The 25136-nt window shown below is 48.8% G+C and overlaps 1 protein-coding gene across 4 annotated transcripts in view; it reads right to left on the bottom strand.

Moving 5' to 3' along the window:
• LOC119961788 (E3 ubiquitin-protein ligase HECW2-like) overlaps window positions 1–25136 on the bottom strand; it is a 514237-nt gene that overhangs the window by 76427 nt on the left and 412674 nt on the right. For all 4 annotated transcript variants that reach the window (XM_038789112.1, XM_038789113.1, XM_038789110.1 and 1 more), the window contains exons 19-22: window positions 13643–13752; window positions 9676–9796; window positions 7391–7504; window positions 4383–4535 (exon numbers count right to left, since the gene is read on the bottom strand). In XM_038789112.1, coding sequence (XP_038645040.1) covers window positions 4383–4535; window positions 7391–7504; window positions 9676–9796; window positions 13643–13752 — 498 coding nt within the window. The remainder of the gene's footprint in view (window positions 1–4382; window positions 4536–7390; window positions 7505–9675; window positions 9797–13642; window positions 13753–25136) is intronic.

Raw genomic sequence — 25136 nt, 5'->3', positions numbered from 1 at the left:
TCGTCCCCATCAGGTCCATCCCTCATCCCCCTGCCCACCCTGGAGGACACGGAAGATTTTGGCTTGCTCTCGGAGTCATCCCGCCAGCAGCCAGCACCAACACCGCCAACACCTGCACCATCGTTGCCATCACCGCCTGTGCCGACGTCACCACCACAGCTACGCCGATCACAGCGGAACGTTCGACCACCGATTCGGCTCAACCTGTAACCTGCTAACCAGATGGACTCTTGATTTTCCTTGTTGGACCCTCTTGTAAATAGCATCCTTTGTATTAGAGTTACATGTCACCCCCGCCGGACTCATTTTTTACAGGAGGTGAATGTGGTGAGATAAGCACTGTAGTTATGTGTACTGCAGTAGGGGGATGTATGCCTGTACCTGTAATACAGGTTCCTCCGGTAAGCCCCTGCCGGCTAGCTCCGCCCACAGGGAGCTTATGTATAAATGTATGAGAGCTGCTCAGACCCTCAGTCTACAGTTGCAGATGGAGGGACAACATCGTACAACAATAAAGCCTCTATTGAACCAGTCTCTCGGCTTTGAGTATAATTGTTAGCGCTACATCCTTCACTGTTGCCGAGTCAAAATCCTGCAACTCCCACCCGAACAAAACTGTGGATATACTTACAGCACGTCGACTGCAGTGGTTCAAGAAGGCAGCTCATCTTCTGAAGGGCACTTAGGGATGAGCAATAAACGCTGGCCTAGCCAGCGGTGTCCACATACCAAAGGTTTTGCTTTGTACAAGTTGCTTGTTACTTCACCAAAGATCTCTAATATTAGTCAAACACAATTTCCCCTTCACAAAACCATAATCGCATTGAGATTTTTAACTGCCCTGCTATAACTTCCTAAATAATAGATTCCATCATTTTCCCAATGCTAGCTGACTTGTAGTTTCCTGAATCTAAACCACGAGTCTTACAAAAGGTTTAATGTAGTTATTTGTTTATTTTAAACACATTTTGCTTATTCATTCTTCTTAACATATATAACTTTTGGGCATTTATTTGCAAGAACCTATGGCTTAAATTCTTTTAGTTTCAATTTCAAAGAACCTAGCTCCTGATTATTGGCTACTCTGAGGAAAATAAACAGTGGCGGTTCTCAGACTTATATTTGTCGGAAAATGAGAGAAAGTGACTCTGACCCTGTTTAAAATCAAAAACTTTTCAATAGTGTGGTATTCTGGTGCCACCTGGTGGCTATTGATAATGTTTTTATCCTTCAAATACTGCAATTGTGTGAGGACCGACCAGCTTTCAGAGCAGTGTCAATGAACTGGGATAGTTAAAGCAGGGAAAATCATCATGTTTTTACCATGCATACTTAAAAGCATGTGCAGAAACCAACTCACAGCATTCACAACCACTTGTGAAATGTTTAGTATTAGAAGACACCTAATTCAGCTCTTTTTTAAATTTCGGAAATGAAAGGCAGTCCAGAGGACCACTTTGCCACCTCAACATAAAAATGCTTAAACGTTATGAGGAAGCAGGCTGGTTGCCTAACTAGTTTTTTCCTTCACATAAATTAATTGTTCTAATCATATTTATGCATTCTAGTCGGGATTCTCCAATAATGGGGCTATGTCCCCCACGCCGGCGTGAAAACGGGAACCAACCACTCCGGCGTCAACGGCCCCCGAAAGTGAGGAATTCGCCACTTTCTTGGGGGCTAAGTTGATGGCGGAGTAATTCCTGCAGCTCCAGCCCGCGCCAAAGGGCTGGCGTGATCTCATGCATGTGCGGAACGGCCGGCATATTTCCATATATGCACAGAATGGCCAGCATATTTCCGCACATGCGCGAGGGTTCCCTTCTCCACTCCGGCCCCCGGGCGATATGGCGGAGTCCTACAGGCGCAGAGGAAAGAAGGTCCCCAACGGAACCAACCCGCCCGCTGATCAGTAGGCCGATTGTGGGCCAGGCCACCGTGGGGATCCCCCCCGGGGTCGGATCCCCCTGCAGCCCCCCCAGGACGGCTCCCGCACACTTACCTGCCAGGCCCCGCCGTGTGTGAGGTGAGTAATTCACGCCGGCAGGACTGGACTGGGCAAAACTTGATGGCCACTCGGCCCATCGGGGCCCGGAGAATCACCGGAGGGGCCGGTCAACGGCCCCCGACCGGCGTGGCGGGAATCCCGCCGGCGCCCGAAAAACAGCGCCAGAGAATGGGAAGCCGGTGTCGGGGCAGCGGGGTGGGATTTGCGCTGCCTCCTGGGGATTCTCTGACCTGGAGCAGGGTCGGAGAATCCCGGCCTCGATTTCCATTTCTCTTTTTCCTCATCCACCGATCCAGCCTAATACTAAATAGTGCCTCAATTAAACTTGGAAGTGAATTCCACAACGTCACAATTGTGTAAAGGCGTTTACCTTGTTCTCTGTTCCAAATATCTTAGATTAAAAATCAATGCACTGATAAAAAAGTGGGCTTTAAAAGAGGGGGCGATGTGGGGCACGATCTACCCAAACGGGGACAGGGTATGGTTGCGCGCGAGATTAACGCCCATCTGGGTAGATTGGGCTCAGCGGGGAACTCCCGGACGAGGCTGCACTTAGCCCCGATTTCTGCACTGAGGAGTTCTACTCAAAGATGACATTCCAATCTCTCAAGCCCCTCACACAGTTCTCGTACGCTCCCCAAGCCTCAGCTCACGATAAGGAGGTCCCCAGGCTGGCACACAGATGGCACTGCCAAGGTGCCAGGCTGGAAGTGCCAGGGTGCCAGGCTGGCAGTGCCAGGGTACCACCCTGCCCAGAGGGCATGCACCTGGAGGCCTCCAATCCTCTGGGAGACTTCCACAAGTGCCCTTCCGTCTGGTCCCCGCTTGTGGAGATCAGTACTGAATGGCGCTCGCCCGAGGTCTACAAGGTGAGGGGGTCAGATTCCACGCCTTGGTTAGATCTCGGGAGTGCATATTAGAGTGAGACTAGCTGTGTCATTCTAATATGCAGATTTGGGATCTCCCGGCATCTACATTGCGCCGTGCCGCGCTGCTTTTCTGGTGCAACACGGCTGGTAAAGCGCGGTGGAGACTCCTTCCCTTTATTGATAACTTCAACTTGAGGCAGAATTTCTTTCACCTCCCCACACCAGCAGCTCCAGCCTCTGATCCTCCAATTCACCCTCCAACCTTGGAGGTCAGCATGCCACCATTAATTGACAGAACTCAACGAGGCAGTCATTTAATTGCTTCCAGCATCCAGCCATTAGCATCTCCTGGATCCTAAATTGCAATTCAGCCTGGAGTCAGGATCAGGACTCTGGAATGAAAACCCCAACCCACCAACTCCAGAGGCGAAACGTCCAATTTTTGAATCTAACCCCATGGGCATCAATTTTATGCCCCCCCCCCCCCCCCCCCCCCCCCCTCTAGAATCAAAGAATGTTGGAGCTCAAAAGAGGGCTATTTGTGCTATTGCACTGTGCCGGCTCACTGAAATTTATTTATTTAATTCCAATGTCCACACCTTTAAAAATATTGATCCATTTCCTTTTTAGTGGTTACGCAACAAACACAGTACTGAAAAGTTTAGCCATTTCCTGCTGATTGTTGCCAATTAGAGAGAGTTTATACATTTTCACAGCAAATTCTGAGTAGTGTCCACTAACATATTTTTCCAGCACTGCAATGCAAACAAATAACTTGACAAAAGGATTGTTTTACACAAAATGGGACATTATTGCTGCAATTTAACGCATAAAAATGAGTCCCATTTTAGCTGCATATAGAGGGGTGTTTCTTCGTGCCCGCAGCACTGAGAATGACCCACTATCTAATGGGATTTTGACAGGATTTTTGGCCTCAGTAAGGAATGCCCCACCAAGGTCGTGTTTACCTCATTTTCTGCACTGACTCCCTGATCTTTCCACTGCAGCCTCCGAACCCCCCCAACTGACCCAACATACCTCTTAGGGGTCCTCGAAGTCCCATCACCCTACCTCTTAAGGGCAGGGCATCCCCGGGCCCGGTCCCTGGCACGGGCAAAGTTCATCCACGGCGATGTGATGTCAGAACGTTGTGAACCACGACTGCCTTGAAAAGGTATGCACCTGCCGAACACCACTCCAAGGGGAGCTCAGAGGTGAGCACAGTGCTCAAAGAGAGGCTGGTATTAAAGTGCATTTTTGGGAAAATCTTTAGGAAGTAGAAGGCTACTGAAGATTTAAAACATTCATCAAACATTTACCATAGCTTTATTGTTCTAGTTTTTCCACCTGCAACAAAATTTAATGTGATATTGGCTAAACGTTCTTTTTCTCTAGCCTGTTTTTATGCTATATTAATTGCATCAATAAAATGTTTTGACATTCATTATTACTTTGAAAAATCACTCAAGATATCCTGAAGGTATCTTGAAGAAAAATGTGCTTACCATTCATGGTGGTTGTCTACAAATGCAGACATAGGGCTAATCTGCACTGTGTAAGTGTCATTAGCAGAATATTCAAACAAGCCATAATATGGATTGAAGAGTTCTCTGGAGACCAGAAAGAAGAACTCCCGTGAGGGGCCACTGTAATCCAACCTAAAAGAAGAAACATGATTCACTATTTGGTTACTTAGTGATACAAATATTTAAAGTAATTACCTTCATTACATCAGAGGCTTTCCTTGGTTTGTCATTATTGTGAATGTTAATCAGCAGTTTCTTATTTCGCTTGTCAAGCACTCGCTGTTAACTTATTCAAGGCAACCTATAGAAATAAAGGGTAGCATACTTACAGCATTGAACCTGCTGTAGTTTACTTCTCCAATCAATTAATCACATATTCAAATGCGAATCTCTGAAGGGACTGAATTTAAATTTGAATATTCAATAACATTGGGGGAAAAAAAGATGCAATGGTAACTGAGGTGGTCTAAATGAGCACAATATTCCAACCAGAAAACTAAATACTGAGAAAATGTATTAAATGTAGTGAATCAAAGGATGGAAGGAATTAAAGGAATCATATTACCTTAAGGGGTTAGTTAATTTCAATACAATCACACACCGTGCCTTTGAAAGTAAAGCGTTTATCCAACCAGGGATTACATGTCAATCAATTATATTTAATGATTTAAAAAAAATCTTATTTGATTGATTGCTGCACCTCTAAAAAACGTGATGTGGAGATGCTGGCGCTGGGGTGGGCACAGTAAGAAGTCTTACAACACCAGGTTAAAGTCCAACAGGTTTGTTTTGAATCACTAGCTTTCAGAGCGTAGCTCCTTCATCAGGTGAATGAAGAGGTGGGTTCCGCAAACACATATAAGACAAATTCAATGATGCAAGGTGATACTTTGAATGCAAATCTTTGCAGGTAATTAAGTCTTTACAGGTCCAGACGGTGCGACTGGAGAGAGGGATAATCACAGGTTAAGGACAGGACAGTTAGTAGGATTTTGCAAGTCCGAGCCAGATGGTGGGGGATGAATGTAATGAGACATGAATCCAACGTCCCGTTTGAGGCCGTACTCATGCGTGCAGAACTTGGCCATCAGTTTCTGCTCGGCAATTCTGCGTTGTCGTGCGTCCTGAAGGCCGCCTTGGAGAACGCTTACCCGAATATCATAGGCTGAATGTGCTTGACTGCTGAAGTGCTCCCCGACTGGAAGGGAACATTCCTTCCTGGTGATTGTCGGGCGATGTCCGTTCATCCATTTTTGCAGTGTCTGCATGGTCTCGCCAACGTACCACACTTCAGGCCATCCTTTCTTTCAGTGTATGAAGTAGACAACGTTGGCCAAGTCGCACGCGTATGTACCGCGTACCTGGTGGGTGGTGTTCCCATGTGTAATGGTGGTATCCATGGCGATGATTTGGCACATCTTGCAGAGGTTGCGCCATGGAAGGTTGTGTGGTGTCGTGGTCACTGTTCTCCTGAAGGCTGGGTAGTTTGCTGCAAACAATGGTCTGTTTGAGGTTGCACGTTTGTTTGAAGGCATGTAGTGGGTGTGCGGTGTCGATGGTAACCATGATGATCCACATTTATAAACATTTATGTTTACCATGAATTTATTATGATTTATGAAACAGAACGCTACCACATCTGGAGGTTCATGGGCTGGATTCTCCGATTCTGAGGCGATGTCCCCACGCCGGCATGGGAACGGTGGTGTTTTATGCCAGAAAAAAATGGCGTAAAACGGCCAACGATTCCCCGTTTTGCTGGGGGCTAGCAGCCACGTAGCGTAGAGCACCCAGCTCTAGCTGCCGATACAAACCTGTGAATTGCCGGGTCCATGGCCACGCATGCGCTCTTGCAACATGGCGGCAGCCACTCATGGACCTGGCTTGCGGAATAGTCCCCCCATTCAGCCAGATTGCGTGCCGCAGACCACCCACCCCCCCCCCCCCCCCCCCCGTGACAGTGCCCCCAGCCCATGATGAAGTCCCCCCCCTGCCCGCGGATCAGCCCTTCCCCGACTGTGGCGGCACTCGGCTGACTGCGCAGCCGCCATGCCACGTTCCCGACGGATGAGACCACATGTGTCCTGCGACGTTGGGAACTCGGAGGGCGGGCCTCAGGCAATGTCCTAAGGATGTCGATACGTGGCACGGCGTACTCACGAAAGCGGCACCTCACCCAATTTGGTTGGGAACTTTGATTCTCCGGCCGATCGCCGAACGAGATTTTGGCGTCGGCGACCGGAGAATCCAGCCCCATATCTATTCGTTAGACCCCCCACCCTCAGTAGTTCCTCCCACCACCCTGACAAACTAGCCCACATTCCTCTTGTGGGAGTCCTGCCTGCCTGGCCCTCACGAGACCATGAATTTACAAAGTCGAGGACCAGTCCAGGTTCATGTCATTTTTTCTCTGAGGACTGCCTGTAGTGGCCACCGCTTTCTGTGGCTCTGCTGGGATTGGCGAGCTTCTGGTCATATGACTGGCCAGCCGCTCCCAGAATTGGGACTTCCTCCTGGAGCCAATTAACGGCCTGATGGTTGTCAAATAGCTGCTGGGTGACCCAGCCAATTAGATGTTCACCCCCAACATTTCAGCCTGGGATCAGGGCCATCAACTGTGCATACTAATACTGCACAGATTTATTTGAATTGAGGTCAAAACATTGTATGCTTTCTAGGAGTTAGATAAAGCTCTTGGGGAGAAAGGGATCATAGAATCCCAAGAATCTGCACTGGCCCTCCAAAAGAGCACCATACCTAGGCCCACTCCCAAACCCTATCGCTGTAACGCCACGTAATCTGCACATTTTTGGACCCAAAGGGGAAATTTAGCATGGCCAATCCAACTACCCTGCATCATCTTTGGAAAGCAGAAACAGGCCATTGAGTGGGATGATCAGCCTTGATAATAGTGAACGATGGAGCATGCTTGAATGGCCAAATGGGCTACTCCTGCCCCTATTTTCTATGTTTCTATGTGTACTCACCCTTCCTCTCCAGCAAATGTCACATAGAGCTTATTCCTTTGAAGATCTTTCCTGGAACAGCCCATTATCTGGTTGAATGCATCTTCAAGTAAGTGATCTCTCCTGATGATCAACCTTCATTACACAAGATTATCAAAATGAATCAATTTACTGTTGCAAAAGAACAAAACCAGAACAAACCATTTATCTCATAATTTTATCTCGTACTTTAAATAAGAATATAGGGCGGGATTCTCTCAGCCCACGTCGGGTCGAAGAATCACCGGGCCGGGCGCAAATCGCGCAATGCCGCTCAGACGCCAGTCTGCCGATTCTCCAGTGAGCGGAGAATTTGCGTCATTGCCACTGACGCGGTTGGCACGGCGTTGGTCGGGGACCACGTACCCCGCCGATTCTCCGCCCGGATGGGCCGAGTGGCCGCAAAATAAATCCTAGTCCCGCTGCCGCTGTCCACGTGTGGTCTTACCCGGCGGGACCTCTGCGTGCATCCTTTCGGGGGCGGCCTGGTTGGGGGGGCGGGGGGGGTCTGACCCCGGGAGGGGGGCCTCCACTGTGGCCTGGCCCGCGATCGGGGCCTACCAATCGGCAGGCCAGCCTCTCGGACTGGGGGCCTCTTTTGCTCTGCGCCGGCCCGTGTAGCCCTATGCCATGTTGCACAAGGGTAGGCGCGGAGAAGGAAGCCGCCGCACATGCGCGCAATCGCACTGGGCGCCGTGGGTCACTCCAGTGCAGTGCTGGCCTCCTGTCGGGCTCAGAATCGCTGCTCCTGGGGCCTGTTGATGCTGTCGTAAAACGCAACGGTGTTTATGACGACGTTAACACTTGGCGTCAGGATCAGAGAATCCCGCCCATGGTGTCTTCTTTGGTGCCCTAATTATCTGGAGCATAAACTGTTGCAGGAAAGAGCAGGATACAGGTTCATGGCCATAGCGCTAAACAATATTCATTCCTGTTATGCTACCAGCAAACTGTTGATTTGAGTCCAGTTGTTTACCACAAGAAGGAAAAAACTGATCGGACAACCACCGTGGGCTACATTCCTGTGCATTCTACCAGCTGACATCAAGGTGAAAGCCTGGGAGCAAACCATCCACTCATCTCTCCAAACAGTATTATGTGGCTTCTTACATTAATCCCGATTGAAATTTATCTTCTGCAATTTACATTTTCTTCGATTATCAACAACTTATTTTTATATAACACCTTTAATGTAATAAAAACACCCGACAGTTCTGAGGAGCATTATAAAAGAGTTGTAGGGAGGGTATTGGGACCAAGGCAACAGGAGGCATGGCCATCAATGGTGGAGCAACCAAAATTAGGGATGTATAACAGGCCAGAAGTAGATATCTCAGAGGTATGCTGCCCTGGAGGAGATTCCAGAGATAGGGGCTGGGATTCTCCGATAATGGGGCTTTGTCTCCACGCCCGCTGGAAAACGGGCGGGAATCACTCCAGACTTTTTTCAAGAAGTCCAGACTGATTCTACGACTTCAGAGGGATAGCAGGGTCCCGGCGTGCACCGCACAGCTCCTGCTGGCTGATACGGGGCCCTGCACTTCCGGCCGCGGGTCTGCACATGCACACAGCGGCCGGTCATAGGTCCGTGTACACATGCAGTGGCCATTTTCATTCCGTCCCTGCGCAACATGGTGGAGCCATACAGTGGGCTAGCGCAGAAGAAGATAGGCCATCATGGAGGCCACCCCCCAGGAGTCTCATTCCCCCCCCCCCCCCTACACCAGGACGGCCCCCGCGGCCGTGAGTCCGAGCTCCCGCCGGGTGAAACCATACGGGAACCACGCCGGTGCAACTCGCCGGGAACTCAGCCGGTCGACCGCGGATAATCGCTGCGGGGGCCTCTTTCAACAGCCCCCGACCGGCGCCGATTCTCCGATCACCGGAAAATTGTGTCCCGGCGTCGGAGCCGATTGCGAGTCTGAGACCCCATTTTCCGCCCCCGCACCGAGCGCGATTTCGGCGTGGAGGCTCGGAAAATCCCGGCCAGGGAGAGGTGAGGCCTGGAGGGAATTGAAAACAAGGATGAGAATTTTAAAATCAAGACATTGCTTGACCAGTAGCCAAAGTCGATCAATGAACCCAACGGTGTAGAGGATTGGGACTTATTGGATCATAATACGATTAGCTAGACATTGGAGACATCATTGATAACAACATCTTCGATGCACACCAGAGATTTTCAACTGAATTATAAATATTCTGCACAGCTCTCAACAAACAACCGCAATACAATTATTTCTCAACATTCCCCATTCATGACTCACTTTAACTTTCCTGGTCCTTGTCCATAGCCCTTTGTTTCCAGTTTTCTGTAGAAGTTTCTGAGTTTAGCTTCAAAATCTCTCTTATAAGGAGCTGGAGCTCGAGCATTGGCACGTTGGGTACCTGCAAAAAATTGTATTTAAAACTTGACAAAAAGGAATTCACTTACTCCAAGTTAACAAAACTGAATGTGTCAGACATCATCAATGATTCACAGTAGTAGGTTCAATAACATGTATAAGTGAGACACTTGCCTTTGCAGTTTATATAACGCTGTAAGATCTGCTAGCAATCTAATGAAACACTTTTAATGCCCTTACATGGGCTGCTGATTAAAGAACCTACCTACCGCATGTGAAATGCGAACTTATCTTTCATTTTTAGAAGGTGAGAAAAATTATGTACGTTTCCAGCATTTTCTATTATACTTATGAATTATCTGAAGCACCTTTGGTTTAGAATATGAAACCAAGAGAAAATTTTGTCCCAAAGGATGAACTGGTCCTGTTTCTAGCCCACCCAACAATAGTGCAAGACACAGGTGAATCCATTCAGCCATAATTTACTTTTGAGACAAGAGATAGAAATAGGGCAGGTGTTGGATGGAAGAAGAAAATGGCATCAGGTCAAAGATTGGCAACAAAACCTTCTGCTGATTACCATCTACTGGCCCCCTTAGCTGATTAATCAACACTCCTCCATGTTGAACACCAGTTGGAAGAGGGCCTGAAGGTGGCAATGGTAAAGAATGTACTCTGTATGAGGTACTTCAATGTCCCATTACCAATACTGGCTCAGTAGCCCCACGACTGACCGGGTTGGCCGAGTCCTAAAGGAGGAAGCTGTAGGATTGGGCCTGCTGCAGATGGTAAGGGAACCAACAAGAGGGAACTACCAACTTGACCTCGCCCTTGCCAATCTATGTGTCGTAGATGCATCTGTCCATGCCAGTTTTGCTAGGTGTGACCACCACACAGTCTTTGTGGAGATAAAGTCCTGTCTTCACATTGAGGATGTCCCCCATAGTTTTGTATAGCACTACCATCATGCTAAATGGAATAGATTTGAAACAGATCTTGCAACTGAAAATTGGGCATCCATGCGGCACTGTGGGTCATCATCAGTCGCAGAATTGTAAACAACCACAATCTGTAACTTCATGGTTCTGCATACTCCCAGCTCTGCCATTACCATCAAGCTGGGGATCAACCCTGGTTCAATGAAGAGTGCAGAAGTGAATGCCAGGTGCAGCACCAAGCATAGCTAAAAATGAGCAGTCAACCCAATGAAGTTACAGCGCAGGACTACTTGCATGCGAAACAGCATAAGCAGCAAATGTTAGACAATGCTAAGTGATTCCTCAACCAATGAATCAGATCTATGCTCTGTAGTCCTGCCACATCCAGTCAAAAACGGTGGTGAATAATTGAACAACTCACTGAAGGAGGAAGCTCCACAAATATCCCCATCCTCATTGATGAGGGAGCCAAGCAAAAGATGAGGCTGAAGCATTTGCAACCAGTTTCAGCCAGAAGTTCCAGATGGATTATGTATCTTGGCCTCCTCGTCCTGAGGTCCCCAGCATCAGAGATGCCAGTTTTCACCCAATGCAATTCACTCCACGTAATATCAGGAAAGCACTGGATATTGCAATAATAATGAGGATTTGTGCTCCAGAACTAGCCACATCTCTAACCAGGATTTTCCTGGAAGCTGGCATCTACCTGGCAATGTGGAAAATTGTCCAAATACGTCCTGTCCACAAAAAGCAGGAGAAATCGAATCTGGCCAAATATTGCGCCATCAGTCCACTCTCAATCATTAGCAAAGTGATGAAAAGTGCCATTAACAATGTTATTAAGTGGCAGTTATTCAACATAACCTGCTCATTAACGCTCAGTTTGGGTTTCGTCAGGTCCACCTTACTTCATTGCAGCCTTGATCCAAACATAGACGAAAGAGCCGGGGCGGGATTCTCCCGTACCCGGCGGGGCGGGGGGGTACCGGCGGGACGGAGAGGCGTGAGCCACTCCGGTGTCGGGCCGCCCTAAAGGTGCGGAATCCTCTGCACCTTCAGGGGCTAGGCTGACGCCAGAGTGGTTTGCGCCCCGCCAGACGGCGTGGAAGGCCTTTGGCGCCGCACCAGCCGGGGCCGAAGGGACTCCTCCGGCCGGCACAGGTCCGAGCATGCGCGGGAGCGTCAGCGGCTGCTCACATCATCCCCGCACATGCACAGGGGGGAGGGGGGGGTTCACCTTCGCGCCGGCCATCGCGGAGGCTTACATGGCCGGTGCATAGGAAAGGAGTGCCCCCACGGCACAGGTCCGCCCGCGGATTTGTGGGCCCCGATCATGGGCCAGGCCACCGTGGGGGCATGCCCTGGGGCCAGATCGCCCCACGCCCCCCCAGGACCCCGGAGCCCACCCGTGCCGCCAGGTCCCGCCGGTAAGGGACCTAGTCCAATTTACGCCGGCGGGACCTGCACAGAACGAGTGGGACTTCGGCCCATCGCGTGCCGCAGAATCACCAGGGGGGCCGCTGTGAGCGGCTGCCGACCGTCGCAACGCGATTCCTACCCCCGCCAATTCTCCGGGGCCAGAGAATTCGGAGGCCGGAGGGGGCAGGATTCATGCCGCGGGGGTCGGAGAATCCCGCCCCTGAAGTCAAGAGTTGAGGAAAAGTAACTGCTCTTGGCATCAAAGCGGCATTTGACCATGTGTGGCATCAAGGAGCCTTAGCATAATTAAATCAATGAGGAAGAAAACTCTCCACTGGTTGGAGTTATCCCTCGCAAAAAGGAAGATGGCTGTGATTGTTGGAGACCAATTATTGCATTCCCAGGACACCATTGCAAGAGTTCCTCAGGGGAGTGTCCTCGGTCAAACCATCTTCAGCTGCTTCATCAATGACCTTCCATCTTTCAGGTCAGAAGTGGGGATGTTCACTGATGACTGCCCAATATTAAACACCACTTGTGACTCCTCCGATACTGAAGCCATTCCTTCACTATCGTTGCATCAAAATCCTGGAACACCCTTCCTAACAGCACTGTGGGTGTACCTATATGCTAGCCTAGCGAGTGAGGCACACATCCTGTGAAAGAATAAATATAAAAAATAATTTTAATTTTAATATATTTTTCCAGTGTGGACTGAATCAATTCCAAAACTATTATTTAAATGTCGGGCTTGTTTGCTGTCAAAGTGAAATTAAATTTCATGTCTCTTTGTAGGAAAAGGCCAAACGCAATAAAAAGAATAACCGGGCAGCGCAATCGAATTTGTAGTTCACAAAAAGTATTAGGCACCTGGCAAAATAGGACCCTCATAATAAAGGCTATTTATTGACATGCATCTCATAGAACTTATAAAAATCTCACCTTATTTTTAGTTCAGGTTTCAAGCACTGTAATTGGTCAAAGCCAATCTTTAATTAACAGTGTAAACCTGTTCACGTGTCGATGACAAATAGGAGGCTATCACTTTAATAGCAATTCCATAGAAATATTATTATGTGGGTCGTTCTCACATTTAATTTAATCTTTGAATCTCTCCTCAAGTAGTTTATAATATTACTAGATTCCAATCCCCTTTCCTATTAATTAAGTATCAGTGATAATCTCATTAGCAGGGGTGATAAATATAGAGAGCATAATGTCTCTAGGCAAATGAAATTTCCTGTTGTTTAATTCCTTTTTTGAAATTAAATTCCATCTCCTTGGATTTTCCTTTCAAATATTTTATACTTTTCTAGATTTATTTGATTGCTTCTTGCTTCAAATTCATACACCTTATTTAAAATTTGCCGAATAAGAATGATTTAAATGCAAATATGCAAGCTAATAAGCATGCATGACATGTCTTTCACCGTGTTACTACAAAATATTACATGGAAATTATGTTCTTCTTTACACTTTCTATTACAATTCATCATTCTAATCATAACATGGTATATTTATCGGTCATTTACCTGGGGAGTTCTGAGGTGATGCCACAGGGGAACCACGTGGAGACTGGCAATAACTGGGATGAAGTAAGGCATGTGGTGGCACATAGGACATAATCTCGTCTTCAAACAAACTGCCCAGGACAGAAACCAAATAATAGAAGGTTATTTTAAAACATCAACTTCCTTTCCATTATTTATAGTGTTCAGGTTGGTATTCTACAATTTCACAGATATATTTTCAGACGAGTGTTGGTGTGCAAATACCACATTTTTCTTTCAATTTAATATGATGGTTTACATTAATTTGGGTAAGACATTAAGCCAAGTCCCTGTTTGCCTTCTCAGATAAAGGAATCCATGACACCAGTCAAAGGAGGCAAGAGGAGTTTTCCCAATACCTTGGTCAACATTTATTCCTCAACCAATTATCGTCATTCAGGTTTTAATAAGAACACGTGGAGTCCACACTGAGGAAAATAAAGAAACATAGTTTTATTTGCAACATGATATATACACTGCTCGGTAGATGCCTACCGGGTTCCTGTTCTGGTTGGTGTTTTACTGGTCGACCTTTTGTACCAAGGTTAATAGAGAGCCCCTGTCCCTAGTGGGGGGAGCTCATACTCCGCAAGGACCACAGGTAAGATAATCATTCCCACCCCATAGGTCCCATGCAAGCTGTTACATGTATATTTGTGGGGCCTTGCTTGCTGTGTGCAGATTAACTGGCATGTTTCGTACATTATATCAGTGACTACAATTCAAAATAACTTAATTGGCTGTGAAGCACTTTAGAACATCCTGAGGTCATGAAAGGCACTATTGTTATTACAGTTTCAGAACTCTTATTTGCTGACAATGAATGTTCATTGTTAATGTGACAACTATCGTTAGCAATAGAGATAACATTCAAACCTTTAACAAGAAAGGGATATATATGTTCACCTAGTGTCATCTTTGTCCTGACTCATTAATATAATCTGAACGTGACACATCTAATGCTTTTTTCTAAAACACAACTCTATCTCTGAGCCAGGGAAATGGAACGTGTACTTTAAAAAAAATAATCTTTATTGTCAGAAGTAGGCTTTACATTAACACTGCAATGAAGTTACTGTGAAAGACCGCTTGTCGCCACATTCGGATACACTGAGGAAGAATTCAGAATGTCCAATTCACCTGACAGTATGGGCGGAATTCTCCGCTCCCGGGAAGACGGCCACCGTATTCGCCCCCACCCGGGGGGGGGCTAGGAGCGGCGCTCCGTTATTCTCAGCGGCTGGGCCTTGATGCTTGCGTCAAGGCAGTGCGCCGAGAGTGACGCGACCGCGGCGCCTATGTGACGTCAGCCGCGCATGCGCAGGTTGGCCGGCTCCAATCCGCGCATGCGCGGCTGACGTCACGACGGCTGACGGCTCAAACCTGTGCATGCGCGGTGGCCGTCTTCCCCTCCCCTGCCCCGCAAGACATGGCGGCTTGATCTTGCGGGGTGGCGGAGGGGAAAGAGTGCGTCGCTCTGAGACGCCGGCCCGACGATTGGTGGACACCGATCGCGGGCCAGTCCCCTCCGTGGTGCTCACTCCCCTCTCCGCCCCCCACAAGCTTCAAACGGGCCTTTGGCGCCCATGTTCACGACGGCAACGACCAGGTGTGGTTGCCGCCGTCGTGAAACGGTCGCGAACGGCAGGCCGCTCGGCCCATCTGGGTCGGAGAATCGGCGGTCGCCGTGAAAAACGGCGAGCGGCGATTCTTCCGAGCGGGGGGGTGGGAGAATCGCGGGGGTCGCCAGGGAGGCGTGAAATGAGTCGCCTGGCCCTCCCACAATTCTCCCACACGGCGTGGGGAGCGGGGAATCGCGCTCTATGTCTTTTGGGACTTGTGGGAGGAAACCGGAGCACCCGGAGGAAACCCACGCAGACATGGGGAGAACGTGCAGACTCCGTACAGACAGTGACCCAAGCCGGGAATCAAACCTGGGAACCTGGCGCTGTGAAGCCATAGTGCTAACCACTAGGCTAACGTGTTTCCCCTTGAAAAAAATTTTTATTCTCCATTATCACATTTTCTTCAGAATTTAATCCCCACGAACAAACAGTAAACGGTAATGAATACAATGTCAATCCCCCTACCAACAACAATGATCCCGTCCTCCCACCACCTTGCAAATAACGGCCCACCTGACAATATAAGCATCGAATAAAACTAAACCTCCCAAGGAGAAAAAAGGAAAAAAGAAAAAGGAATCAGGAATCGTCCCTGAACACCGTTGACACATATAGTCCACACCTCCCAACCCCCCCTAATATTCAATGCCATTCAATCCCCGAAAGAGTACCATGAATGGCACCCATGAATTCTAGACACCCCCCCCCCCCCACCCCCCTCCCAGACTCCTCCCCTCCACTTCCTCTTGTAAACTCCTCCCCCAACCTCGGTTCCTTCCCCCAACTTTTCACCCCGGCTACACTCACCGAAACCTGTTTTACCAGGCTCCGATGGTCGCAGCCCCTCCCCCCACCTCACTCCCGTTCACTGGCCGGCTTAACCCCACACGCCCCAGCATACACACCCAAGCCCCAAAGAACCATCATTGAAAATGAAAGTCCCAACTCTTCCCTTGTCCAAATATAGTGTTGACTCATTTAGTAAAAACACCAACACGCAGTAAAAAAATAAAGTTACATGAGGCTACATCGGTACACGACCCGCTCTCAGTCCCATTTCTGCCTTCGCAAACTCCTCCGCCGCTTCTGCCGTCCCAAAATAAAAGTCCTTGGATTTGTAGGTCACCCTCAACTTAGCTGGATATACTATGCCACACTGCACCTTGCTGATGTACAGCGCCTTCTTCACCCGGCTGAAGGCAGCCGGCCTCTTCACTAGCTCCATCTTGTATATGCGTAAACCAGCTCCAGCCAACTGCACCACCCACTTCTGCTTTGCCCAGCACAGGACCTTCTCCTTCACGCTGTACCTACAGAAACACACAGTTACTACTCTTGGCGGCTCACTCGCCTTTGATATAGGCCTCCTCCACCGATGAGCCCAATCCAGTTCGTATCAAGATGGATCGTCCCCCTCCCCCAATAGCTCCGCCAACATTATGGCAAAATACTCCGTCGGCCATGGGCCTTCCACCCCTTTGGGCAGACCCACGATCCTCAGATTCTGCCGCCTGGATCTGTTTTCCAGGGCTTCCATTTTGGCTCGCAGACCCATGTTGGTCTCTGTCACCTTCCACAACTCCTTCCCCATCAAGGTGAGTTGATCATTGTGCTGCGAAAATGCCTCTTTCACTTCCCTCAGTGTTTCACCTTGCTCCCGCACCTCCGCCACTGCGCTTGATACCACCGCCCTCACCGGGACAATCGCTTCCTCCACCAGCACTTTCAATACCACCCCCATCTCCTTCTTCATCGCTTCCATGTGCTTTGTGAATTGTTTTCCAAGTTCCACAGCCATCACTTTGGTCATTTCTTCTGCTGTGAGCAATGCGGCCGCCCCTCGTGCTCCAGCCTCCACTTTCCTTACAGTTCATGCGCTGACTTTTCCGCTCACCGGCACTCTTTTTCACGGCTGATTTTTTTTCCCCCCAAGCTTGGACATTTCTCCTCCCTGTGCTTTCTTACAGCTTTTCAGCCTCCGTTGCCCCTGGGACCAGGCGTTAAAACCTCAAAATTTCTATTCCCGAGCGGGAGGCCTCCAGTGTGCAGCTGCCTCCCGCCCGCCGTCACCGGAAGTCATTTTTTTGTGGAAAATGTAACAGCTATAATAGAGAGTAAAATATCTCAAAATGAGAAATCAATAACTATTAATTTATGTAATTGGGCATTGCTACTTGTCTTGATAGGGAGTTATTAGGAATGTAGGAGACACAGCAGACAATTTAGGGGTTAAACAGTAAAGTCTGTTGTAGATATTTAGAAATTGATTTTATTTAATCTCTGCATAGTTCCCGAGGTCTGCCATGACAAATGCCGGGTGAGTTGACATGGTGGGTGCAAAGGCAAAGGAAGTCATAGGTTGGCATGCGTTAGCATGACATTGGCATAGGGGCTGTATATAAGGGGCCCTAGGGATATGTGGGGGCTCATGAGTTGGCACTAGATCAGCATAGGGGCTATAAGTAAGAGGTTCTAGTGATGAGTGGGGCACATGGATTGGCATTGGGGCTATAAGGGGCCATCGGAATGAATGAGGCATAAGTTGGCATGGAGGTTACAAAAGACCATTGGGGTTGAGGGTGTAGGTAGGCATGGATGGGCATGTAAAGTTGAAGGTGCGGGCTAGAGGACCTAATGTTTAACAATGCAACCGTGTCAAAGTCCGAAAGAACTGCGATGATTCCGGCATACAGGCCTGACAATATGTAAATATATTAAAATAATGTGGTCTAACAATGACGGGGATGGGGACACTTGCGTCATGTTCTCAGGCTGACGTAAAGTGCGACTTTGCATTTCTCGTGATATTTTCTGATCTATTCGGCAAACCCGTTTGATGCGAATGGGAGCAGAAAATCCGGCCTAAGTGTGGTTATGGGTAACTCCGGCAGCACCTGTCCCACCAACCAGAATGGCAGGACCTCACGTCAGATTCTGCACTTGGAACCTTATTAATTATGCCCAGGGAAGTTCCCCTCTGACTCTCCTGGTGGTCCAGCAGCTGATTCGTCGGTCTGCCTTCTACTGGCAGATTTTAAGGTTACGGCACCATATGTAAACACCAGCCAGGCACTCTCATATCATTCCCTCCAGCCCACCTGTCTTCACCAGCCAGGCACTCTCATATCATTCCCTCCAGCCCACCTGTCTTCACTAGCCAGGCACTCTCATATCATTCCCTCCAGCCCACCTGTCCTCACCAGCCAGGCACTCTCATATCATTCCCTCCAGCCCACCTGTCCTCACCAGCCAGGCACTCTCATATCATTCCCTCCAGCCCACCTGTCTTCACCAGCCAGGCACTCTCATATCATTCCTTCCAGCCCACCTGTCCTCACCAGCCAGGCACTCTCATATCATTCCCTCCAGCCCACCTGTCCTCACCAGCCAGGCACTCTCATATCATTCCCTCCAGCCCACCTGTCTTCACCAGCCAGGCACTCTCATATCATTCCCTCCAGCCCACCTGTCTTCACCGGCCAGGCACTCTCATATCATTCCCTCCAGCCCACCTGTCTTCACCGGCCAGGCACTCTCATATCATTCCCTCCAGCCCACCTGTCTTCGCCAGACCATGCAAGATGTCAGCAACCCAGAGGAAAAAGGCTAGCAGCCTCAAACAGAAAGTCTGTACCTTGATTCAACCAATTTCTGACCAGCCCATTATCTGCGATGTGCCCATGGCCCACTTAGAACTCTAGCCAATGCAGCTGGAGTCTTCTTCCATTCCTTTCCAGTAAACAACATGATATACTTTTGACCCCCTCATCTGAGTTTTTCATGCGGGCTTGTTGGGTTCCAGCTTTCCTCCTCTCAGTCTTCCCTCTGCCTTCTATTGTTTATCTTCTTCATTCACCTCTTTGCCCTATGGTGGCCACTGTTAGCCCCCTCCCAGCCACCCCCACCCCACCTCCATGAAGGCCAGCTTGGCATGGAGAGAGATGGCAGGAACAGTCTTCCCTGGCAGAGATGTGTACAACAGCGCAGCACCATTGCAGGTAGGCTTTGCTGCACTCACCTCTACGTCTCTTGCCAATCAAGGGTCATCTTGTGCAGGCCACTCTTTACCACCATGTTAAAGCCCACGTGATTTCCTGGTGGCATGACTTGAGGTTGGATGGCCTGATGGGACACCAGCGCCCAGCTGTTTTATTGAACATTCATCAATGCAAATTAATGCAAATGGAGTTCATGTCACCAGCCAGCAGGATGACTGATCCCCCATTAACCCGCCATTGGGAGAAGTGCAATATGATTTTACCCCTGCGGGTTTCTGACTTCTTGACTGCCATCAGATCTCCACACCTGCCCCCACCTCCCCCCAAACCCACTGCTGTTGGGTTGGGAGAATTCTACCCTAGGTCTGGGATACTGTGGCGCGATTCTCCGCTGCCCACGACGGGTCGGAGAATAGCGGGAGGGTGTCCCCGACATTTTTCACGTCTCCCGCTATTCCCCCCCCCCCCCCCCCCCCCCACGGCCGCCCCACAACACGAATCGCTGCTCGCCGTTTTTTACGGCGAACAGCGATTCTCCCCAGGCTGATGGGCCGAGTTCCCAGGCCTTTACAGCCATTTTTGTGGCAGCAAACACACCTGATTGCTGCCGTCGTAAAAACGGCCGCAACTTGCCCGTGTTGGGCTTCCAGGGCCCCGATTGGCCAGATCAGGCGGGGCAGCCGAGGGAGATGACGGCCCCGCGCATGCGCGGGTTGGAGCCGTCCAATCCGCGCATGCGCGGCTGACGCATCGTGCGCGTCAGCCGGCACATGCGCAGATTGGACGGCGTGACGCTTGTGCTTCACGGGGCCCCGCTGCTAGCCCCGCCCGGGGGGGAGAATCGGGTCCCGGGAGGGGGCGCGGAGGCTGCCGTGAAACACGGCCAGTTTCACGGCAGCCTTTACGACTCGCCGCATTTGCGGAGAATCGCGCCCCAAGTTAATTGCCCTGAATTTGTCTGGGATATCCATTAAAAATTGTTATAAACTAATAGTGGTCCAATTCACAACAGCAACTCTGATTAGTAAGGTCCTCATTTAAATGAGAAGTTGTAATCACTTTTATATATGATAATTGATAGCTTGTTCACTTTTTGTGAAAGAATAAACTGCGAGGTCTAACAAGTGGAACAATTTCAAAATCTTTCTAAATTTCAACCGTCTAGCTTTTGGCTCCCCGCTCGCAGCATTTCTGCAGCTATGGGCTTGCGTAACCGGGCACACCAACACTTTTGATGCCAGATTTGCCACTAAAGCAATGACTCTCTCTCCCATCGCTGTTCTCTGGCCCTCATCTCCACTCTCTTAAGTCCAAGGGATGCAGACTTAGAAGGACTTGAAAATGGCAACTAGCTCAGTCTTTCATTGCCAGATCTGGTAATACCATCTAAAGCACCATCAGGTCATGGTCTTGTCCAGTAAAACTGCTGACCAGTCCAAGATCATCTTAAATTGCAAAGATAACCCCGGACTTATTTTCTCTATTTTAAATCGTCCCAGTGAGTTACCCTCTTCTGTCTTCTTCACTCTCACCTCCAGCAATATGTGTGAGCACCTCATGGATTTTGTTTTGTCACTAAGATCAAGATCTTCTATCGACTGCCTGTCACTTTTCTCCCTTCCACTAACCCAATGGGTCAACCATCCTTTAAAGATCCTCCTGATCTAGCCCTGAGTATGTATCCTTCCCTAATTTCTGTCCTATTTCTCTCATACCCACTCCAAGTTCACCTTTTGCATGAGATCCCCCCGACCACTAAATTTCCCCTCCATATCACCACGTTAGCCAATATTGTTAACAATTAATCAGAGTTTTGCTCCTGCTGCCGTATCAGAAAGGATCTCATCAAATTCACAAGTGATATCCTACGTGACGGAAGCAAAGATTAACCATCCCTCCACATCCTTTTCCACCTGAGTGCAGCCTTTGACACAGGTGGCCATTGCATCCTTTCCAAGACCTCTACACTGTCATCCAGCTGGGTGGGACTACATCACCTGGTTCTATTTTTAAATCTTTTCGCAGCCACTGTATCACTCGCATGGGCTTCTCTTCCTGCTCCCACACCATTACCTCTGGTGCTCCAAGGATCTATCCTTGGTCCCCTACTATCTGTGATCTACATGCCGCATCATCCAAAAGTCTTCCTTTTCACATGTATGTTGATGATAGCCAGCTCCATCTCCGCACCACTTCTCTCGATTCCTTCACTGTTCCTAAATTATCAGACTGCTTATCTGACATCCAGTACAGGATGAACAGAAATTTTCTTCAGTTAAATACTGAGTGGACTGTTTTGGTCCCTGTTCACAATTCTGCTCCATAGCTATCAACTCCGATTCTCTCCCTAGCAACTGTCTGAGAATAGGTCAGACTGTTCACAACCTTGGTGTCTTATTCAATTCTGAGATGAACATCACACTATGTATTTGTGTGATGGCTAAGACCACCTGTTCCCACCTCAGTTACATAGTCTGATTCTGCCCCTGCCTCTGCTCATCCACTGCTGGAACCCTCACTGAGGCGTTTGTTATCTTGGGATTTGGCCATTCGAAAATCACCTGGTTGGCCACCCACATTCTCCCGTTGTAATCTTAAGGTAATTGAAAACTCTGCAGCCCATGTCCTGACTCACACCAAGCCCCATTCACCTATTATCTCGGTGCTCACTGACTTACATTGGCTTCCAGTCGAGAAACATCTTGATTTTAAAATTCTCATCCTTGTTTTCAAATTCCTACATTGTCTTTCCCCTCCTTATTTCTGTAATCTCCTCCCACAGCCCTCCAAGATACCTATGTTCCTCTAAATCTGCTCTCTTACACGTTCCTAGTTTTAACTGCTCCACCACTGGTGGCCATGTTGTGGAGACCACAAACCCTGCAATTCGCTTCCTACATCTCTCTGCCCGCTTTCCTCCTCTTCAGGACAAATGCAAAAATGCCAAATTTGAAAGGGAACAACAATCTATACTGCATGAGAAAAGGATGCTGATTAGTGGATGAAATAAGAGAGCTATTGCCCCTCATGCTTTTGTCTGTTCCTGAAAGGTACAATGTCTGGACATATTCCTTTGGTTGCAGAAGGCAAGTCCCCATATAAATATATGCAGCTTCTAGCAAGTGTAAGTGAGCTACATTTGTAATTATACTTTGAAATACTATGGGCCGGTTCTCTTGGCCGACCCCGAAATCGGGAATGGCGATTGGGCGGAGAAGAGGTTCCAACACCAAAATCACGGTGGGCGCCAATTTGACGCCAAATCACGATTCTTCATCACCTCGATAGCGGCGCCAATGCGTTCCGGAACACACGTATATCAGATCATTAGCAGGCCCGACCCAGTATTCTCCAGGGCCTCCGCAATTCTCCGCCTCCGATGGACTGAGTTCCCGACGGCGCGGTTCACTTGTGCTTTTAAAAATCGTGAAACCGGCGTGGCAGCTGCTGAGGGAGAGGGAGAGGAGTTAGGACACGGAGAGGTGTGGTTCCGTATCCTCCCAGTTTTCGGGGACCTCGCGTGGCAGCTGCAGGCTCTGTCCAGCACCGCCACAGTTGGGGGGGAAGCCGTTCTGCTGGCCGAAGTGGGGGGGAGGGGGGCTTTGGCAGGGGCTGGGGTGACCGGTGGGGGGTGGTCCGGGGGTAGCGAGGAGGGCACTATCTGGCAGGCCGGGTCCGTGCGCAGCCAGGGCCATGTTGTGCGGCGTGGCTGCTACAGGTCGCCACCGTGCGCATCTGCGGCCACGGACCCAGCAATTCTCCATCCGTATGTGTAGGTAAAGCCGGGACCTTTACGTGGCGTAGCTGCTAGCTTCCCACCAGGTGCAGCATCAGTGCGGGGGCAGCGGTGACTTTTTCATTGTAAAACTAGACCCTTCCTCCAAACACGGAGAATCCAGCCCTTAGTCTCCCGAACAGATAATCCCGGCCATTGTTCCTCTGTTATTATTAACACGATGTATTATCTAGTCAAGTTCCGATAATCCTTTGAGCAACCTCTTACTAAATGTTACATTTACATTTGAATTTCCATCACCATAAATTCCGTTTGCCAAAAATGTCTAATCAGCCAAATTCACCAATTATTTCTAAACTGTAAGTGATATTAGTCAAAACAATGCATTTTAAAATATAAAAGCAAACTTTCAAAAATGTCTTAATGAACTTGTGTGGAGCACTTAAAATCAGATAACAGGAGGGTGTTGATGATTTAGCACCAAACGTCTTCACTTCAGCTGTTGTGACGTCTTCATGTTCAAAGTGTAAATAGGTCATATTGGAAAGAGAATCCGTATATAAATGGTACACTTTGTTCAACTTATACTGTGATTGGAAGTGCACCAATTAATAGCTCAAGTTGTTGATGTAATATATGTCGTACAGATATTTAGCTAATTGCCTGAGGAATAGGGCAGCACGGTAGCACAGTGGTTAGCACTGTTGTTTCACAGCTCCAGGGTCCCAAGTTTGATTCCCGGCTTGGGTCACTGTCTGGGCGGAGTCTGCACGTTCTCCCTTTCTTCCGGGTGCTCCGGTTTCCTCCCACAGTCAAAAGATGTGCAGGTGAGGTGGATTGGCCATGATAAATTGCCCCTTAGTGCCCAAAAAGGTTGGATTACGGCGATAAGGAGGAGATGTGGGCTTAAGTGGGGTGCTCTTTCCAAGGGTCGATGCAGACTCGATGGGCCGTATGGTTCCTTCTGCATTGGAAATTTTATGATTCTATGAATTATAATTTTTTATTTTTATTCATTTTTTAACATTTTATGCATAAAACAAAACTCCCAACGAAAAAAATAACAAAATAACAACCCCCCCACCTCTCCCCAACCAACTGACGGGTGATTCTGCTATGTACATACTAACTGTGTTTGTGGTCTATACAAGATTCCGCCAACCCTTTTTGTTCACACCATCTGGGTAACCTCAAGCTTCTTTCTTCCTCATGTGTTTATCAGGTTCCTTGAATGTGTCAATGCAAGACTTGTAGAATGGTTACAGCACATGAATTAATTAATAATCTTTATTGTCACAAGTAGACTACATCAACACTGCAATGAAGTTACTGTGAAAAAACCCTAGTCGCTACATTCCGGCACCTGTTCGGGTACACAGATGGAGAATTCAGAATGTCCAAAGTACCTAACAGCACGTCTTTCAGGACTTGTGGGGGGAAACCGGAGCACCCGGAGGAAACCCACACAGACACGGGGAGAACGTGCAGACTCCACACAGACAGTGACCCAAGCCGGGAATCAAACCAGTATCCTGGAGCTGTGAAGCAATAATGCTACCCACTGTGCTACCGTGCTGCCCTGCTATCTCTGTGTCAGTTCTCTGCAAGTCAGCTAGACCCACTGCTCCTCCATCATTTCTCAGTAGCAGCCTTGTAAAATCTTTCCTCTTCAGATAATTATCCAACTGTGTTTTGAAAACTACAATTGAATCTGTCAGAACACTCAGCATAGTGCAGCTGGAACACGACAAACGTGACACTCTTTTCTGGTCCTGCATATTCCTGTGGTCATTGCTTAAACCAATATTTGCTGAAGTGATTAAAGTGGACCAATAAATATAGAGGCTCGGAGGAAATATTGGCCAACTGACCATGCAACACATTTTTCATGTAACAGACTGGGCGGGATTCTCCCCTACCCGGCGGGGCGGGGGGTCCCGGCGGGTTGGAGTGGCGTGAACCACTCCGGCGTCGGGCCGCCCCAAAGGTGCGGAAGTCTCGGCACTTTTAGGGGCCAAGCCCTAACATTGAGGGGCTAGGCCCGCGCCGGAGCGGTTGACGGACCGCCGGCTGGCGGGAACGGCCTTTGGCGCCATGACAGCCGGGGCCGAAGGGAC

This window comes from Scyliorhinus canicula, chromosome 2 (genome assembly GCF_902713615.1).
Source record: "Scyliorhinus canicula chromosome 2, sScyCan1.1, whole genome shotgun sequence".
NCBI classification, from domain to species: domain Eukaryota; kingdom Metazoa; phylum Chordata; class Chondrichthyes; order Carcharhiniformes; family Scyliorhinidae; genus Scyliorhinus; species Scyliorhinus canicula.
Note: the sequence above shows the minus strand (reverse complement) of the source record. Positions and strands in the feature narration are given on the sequence as shown.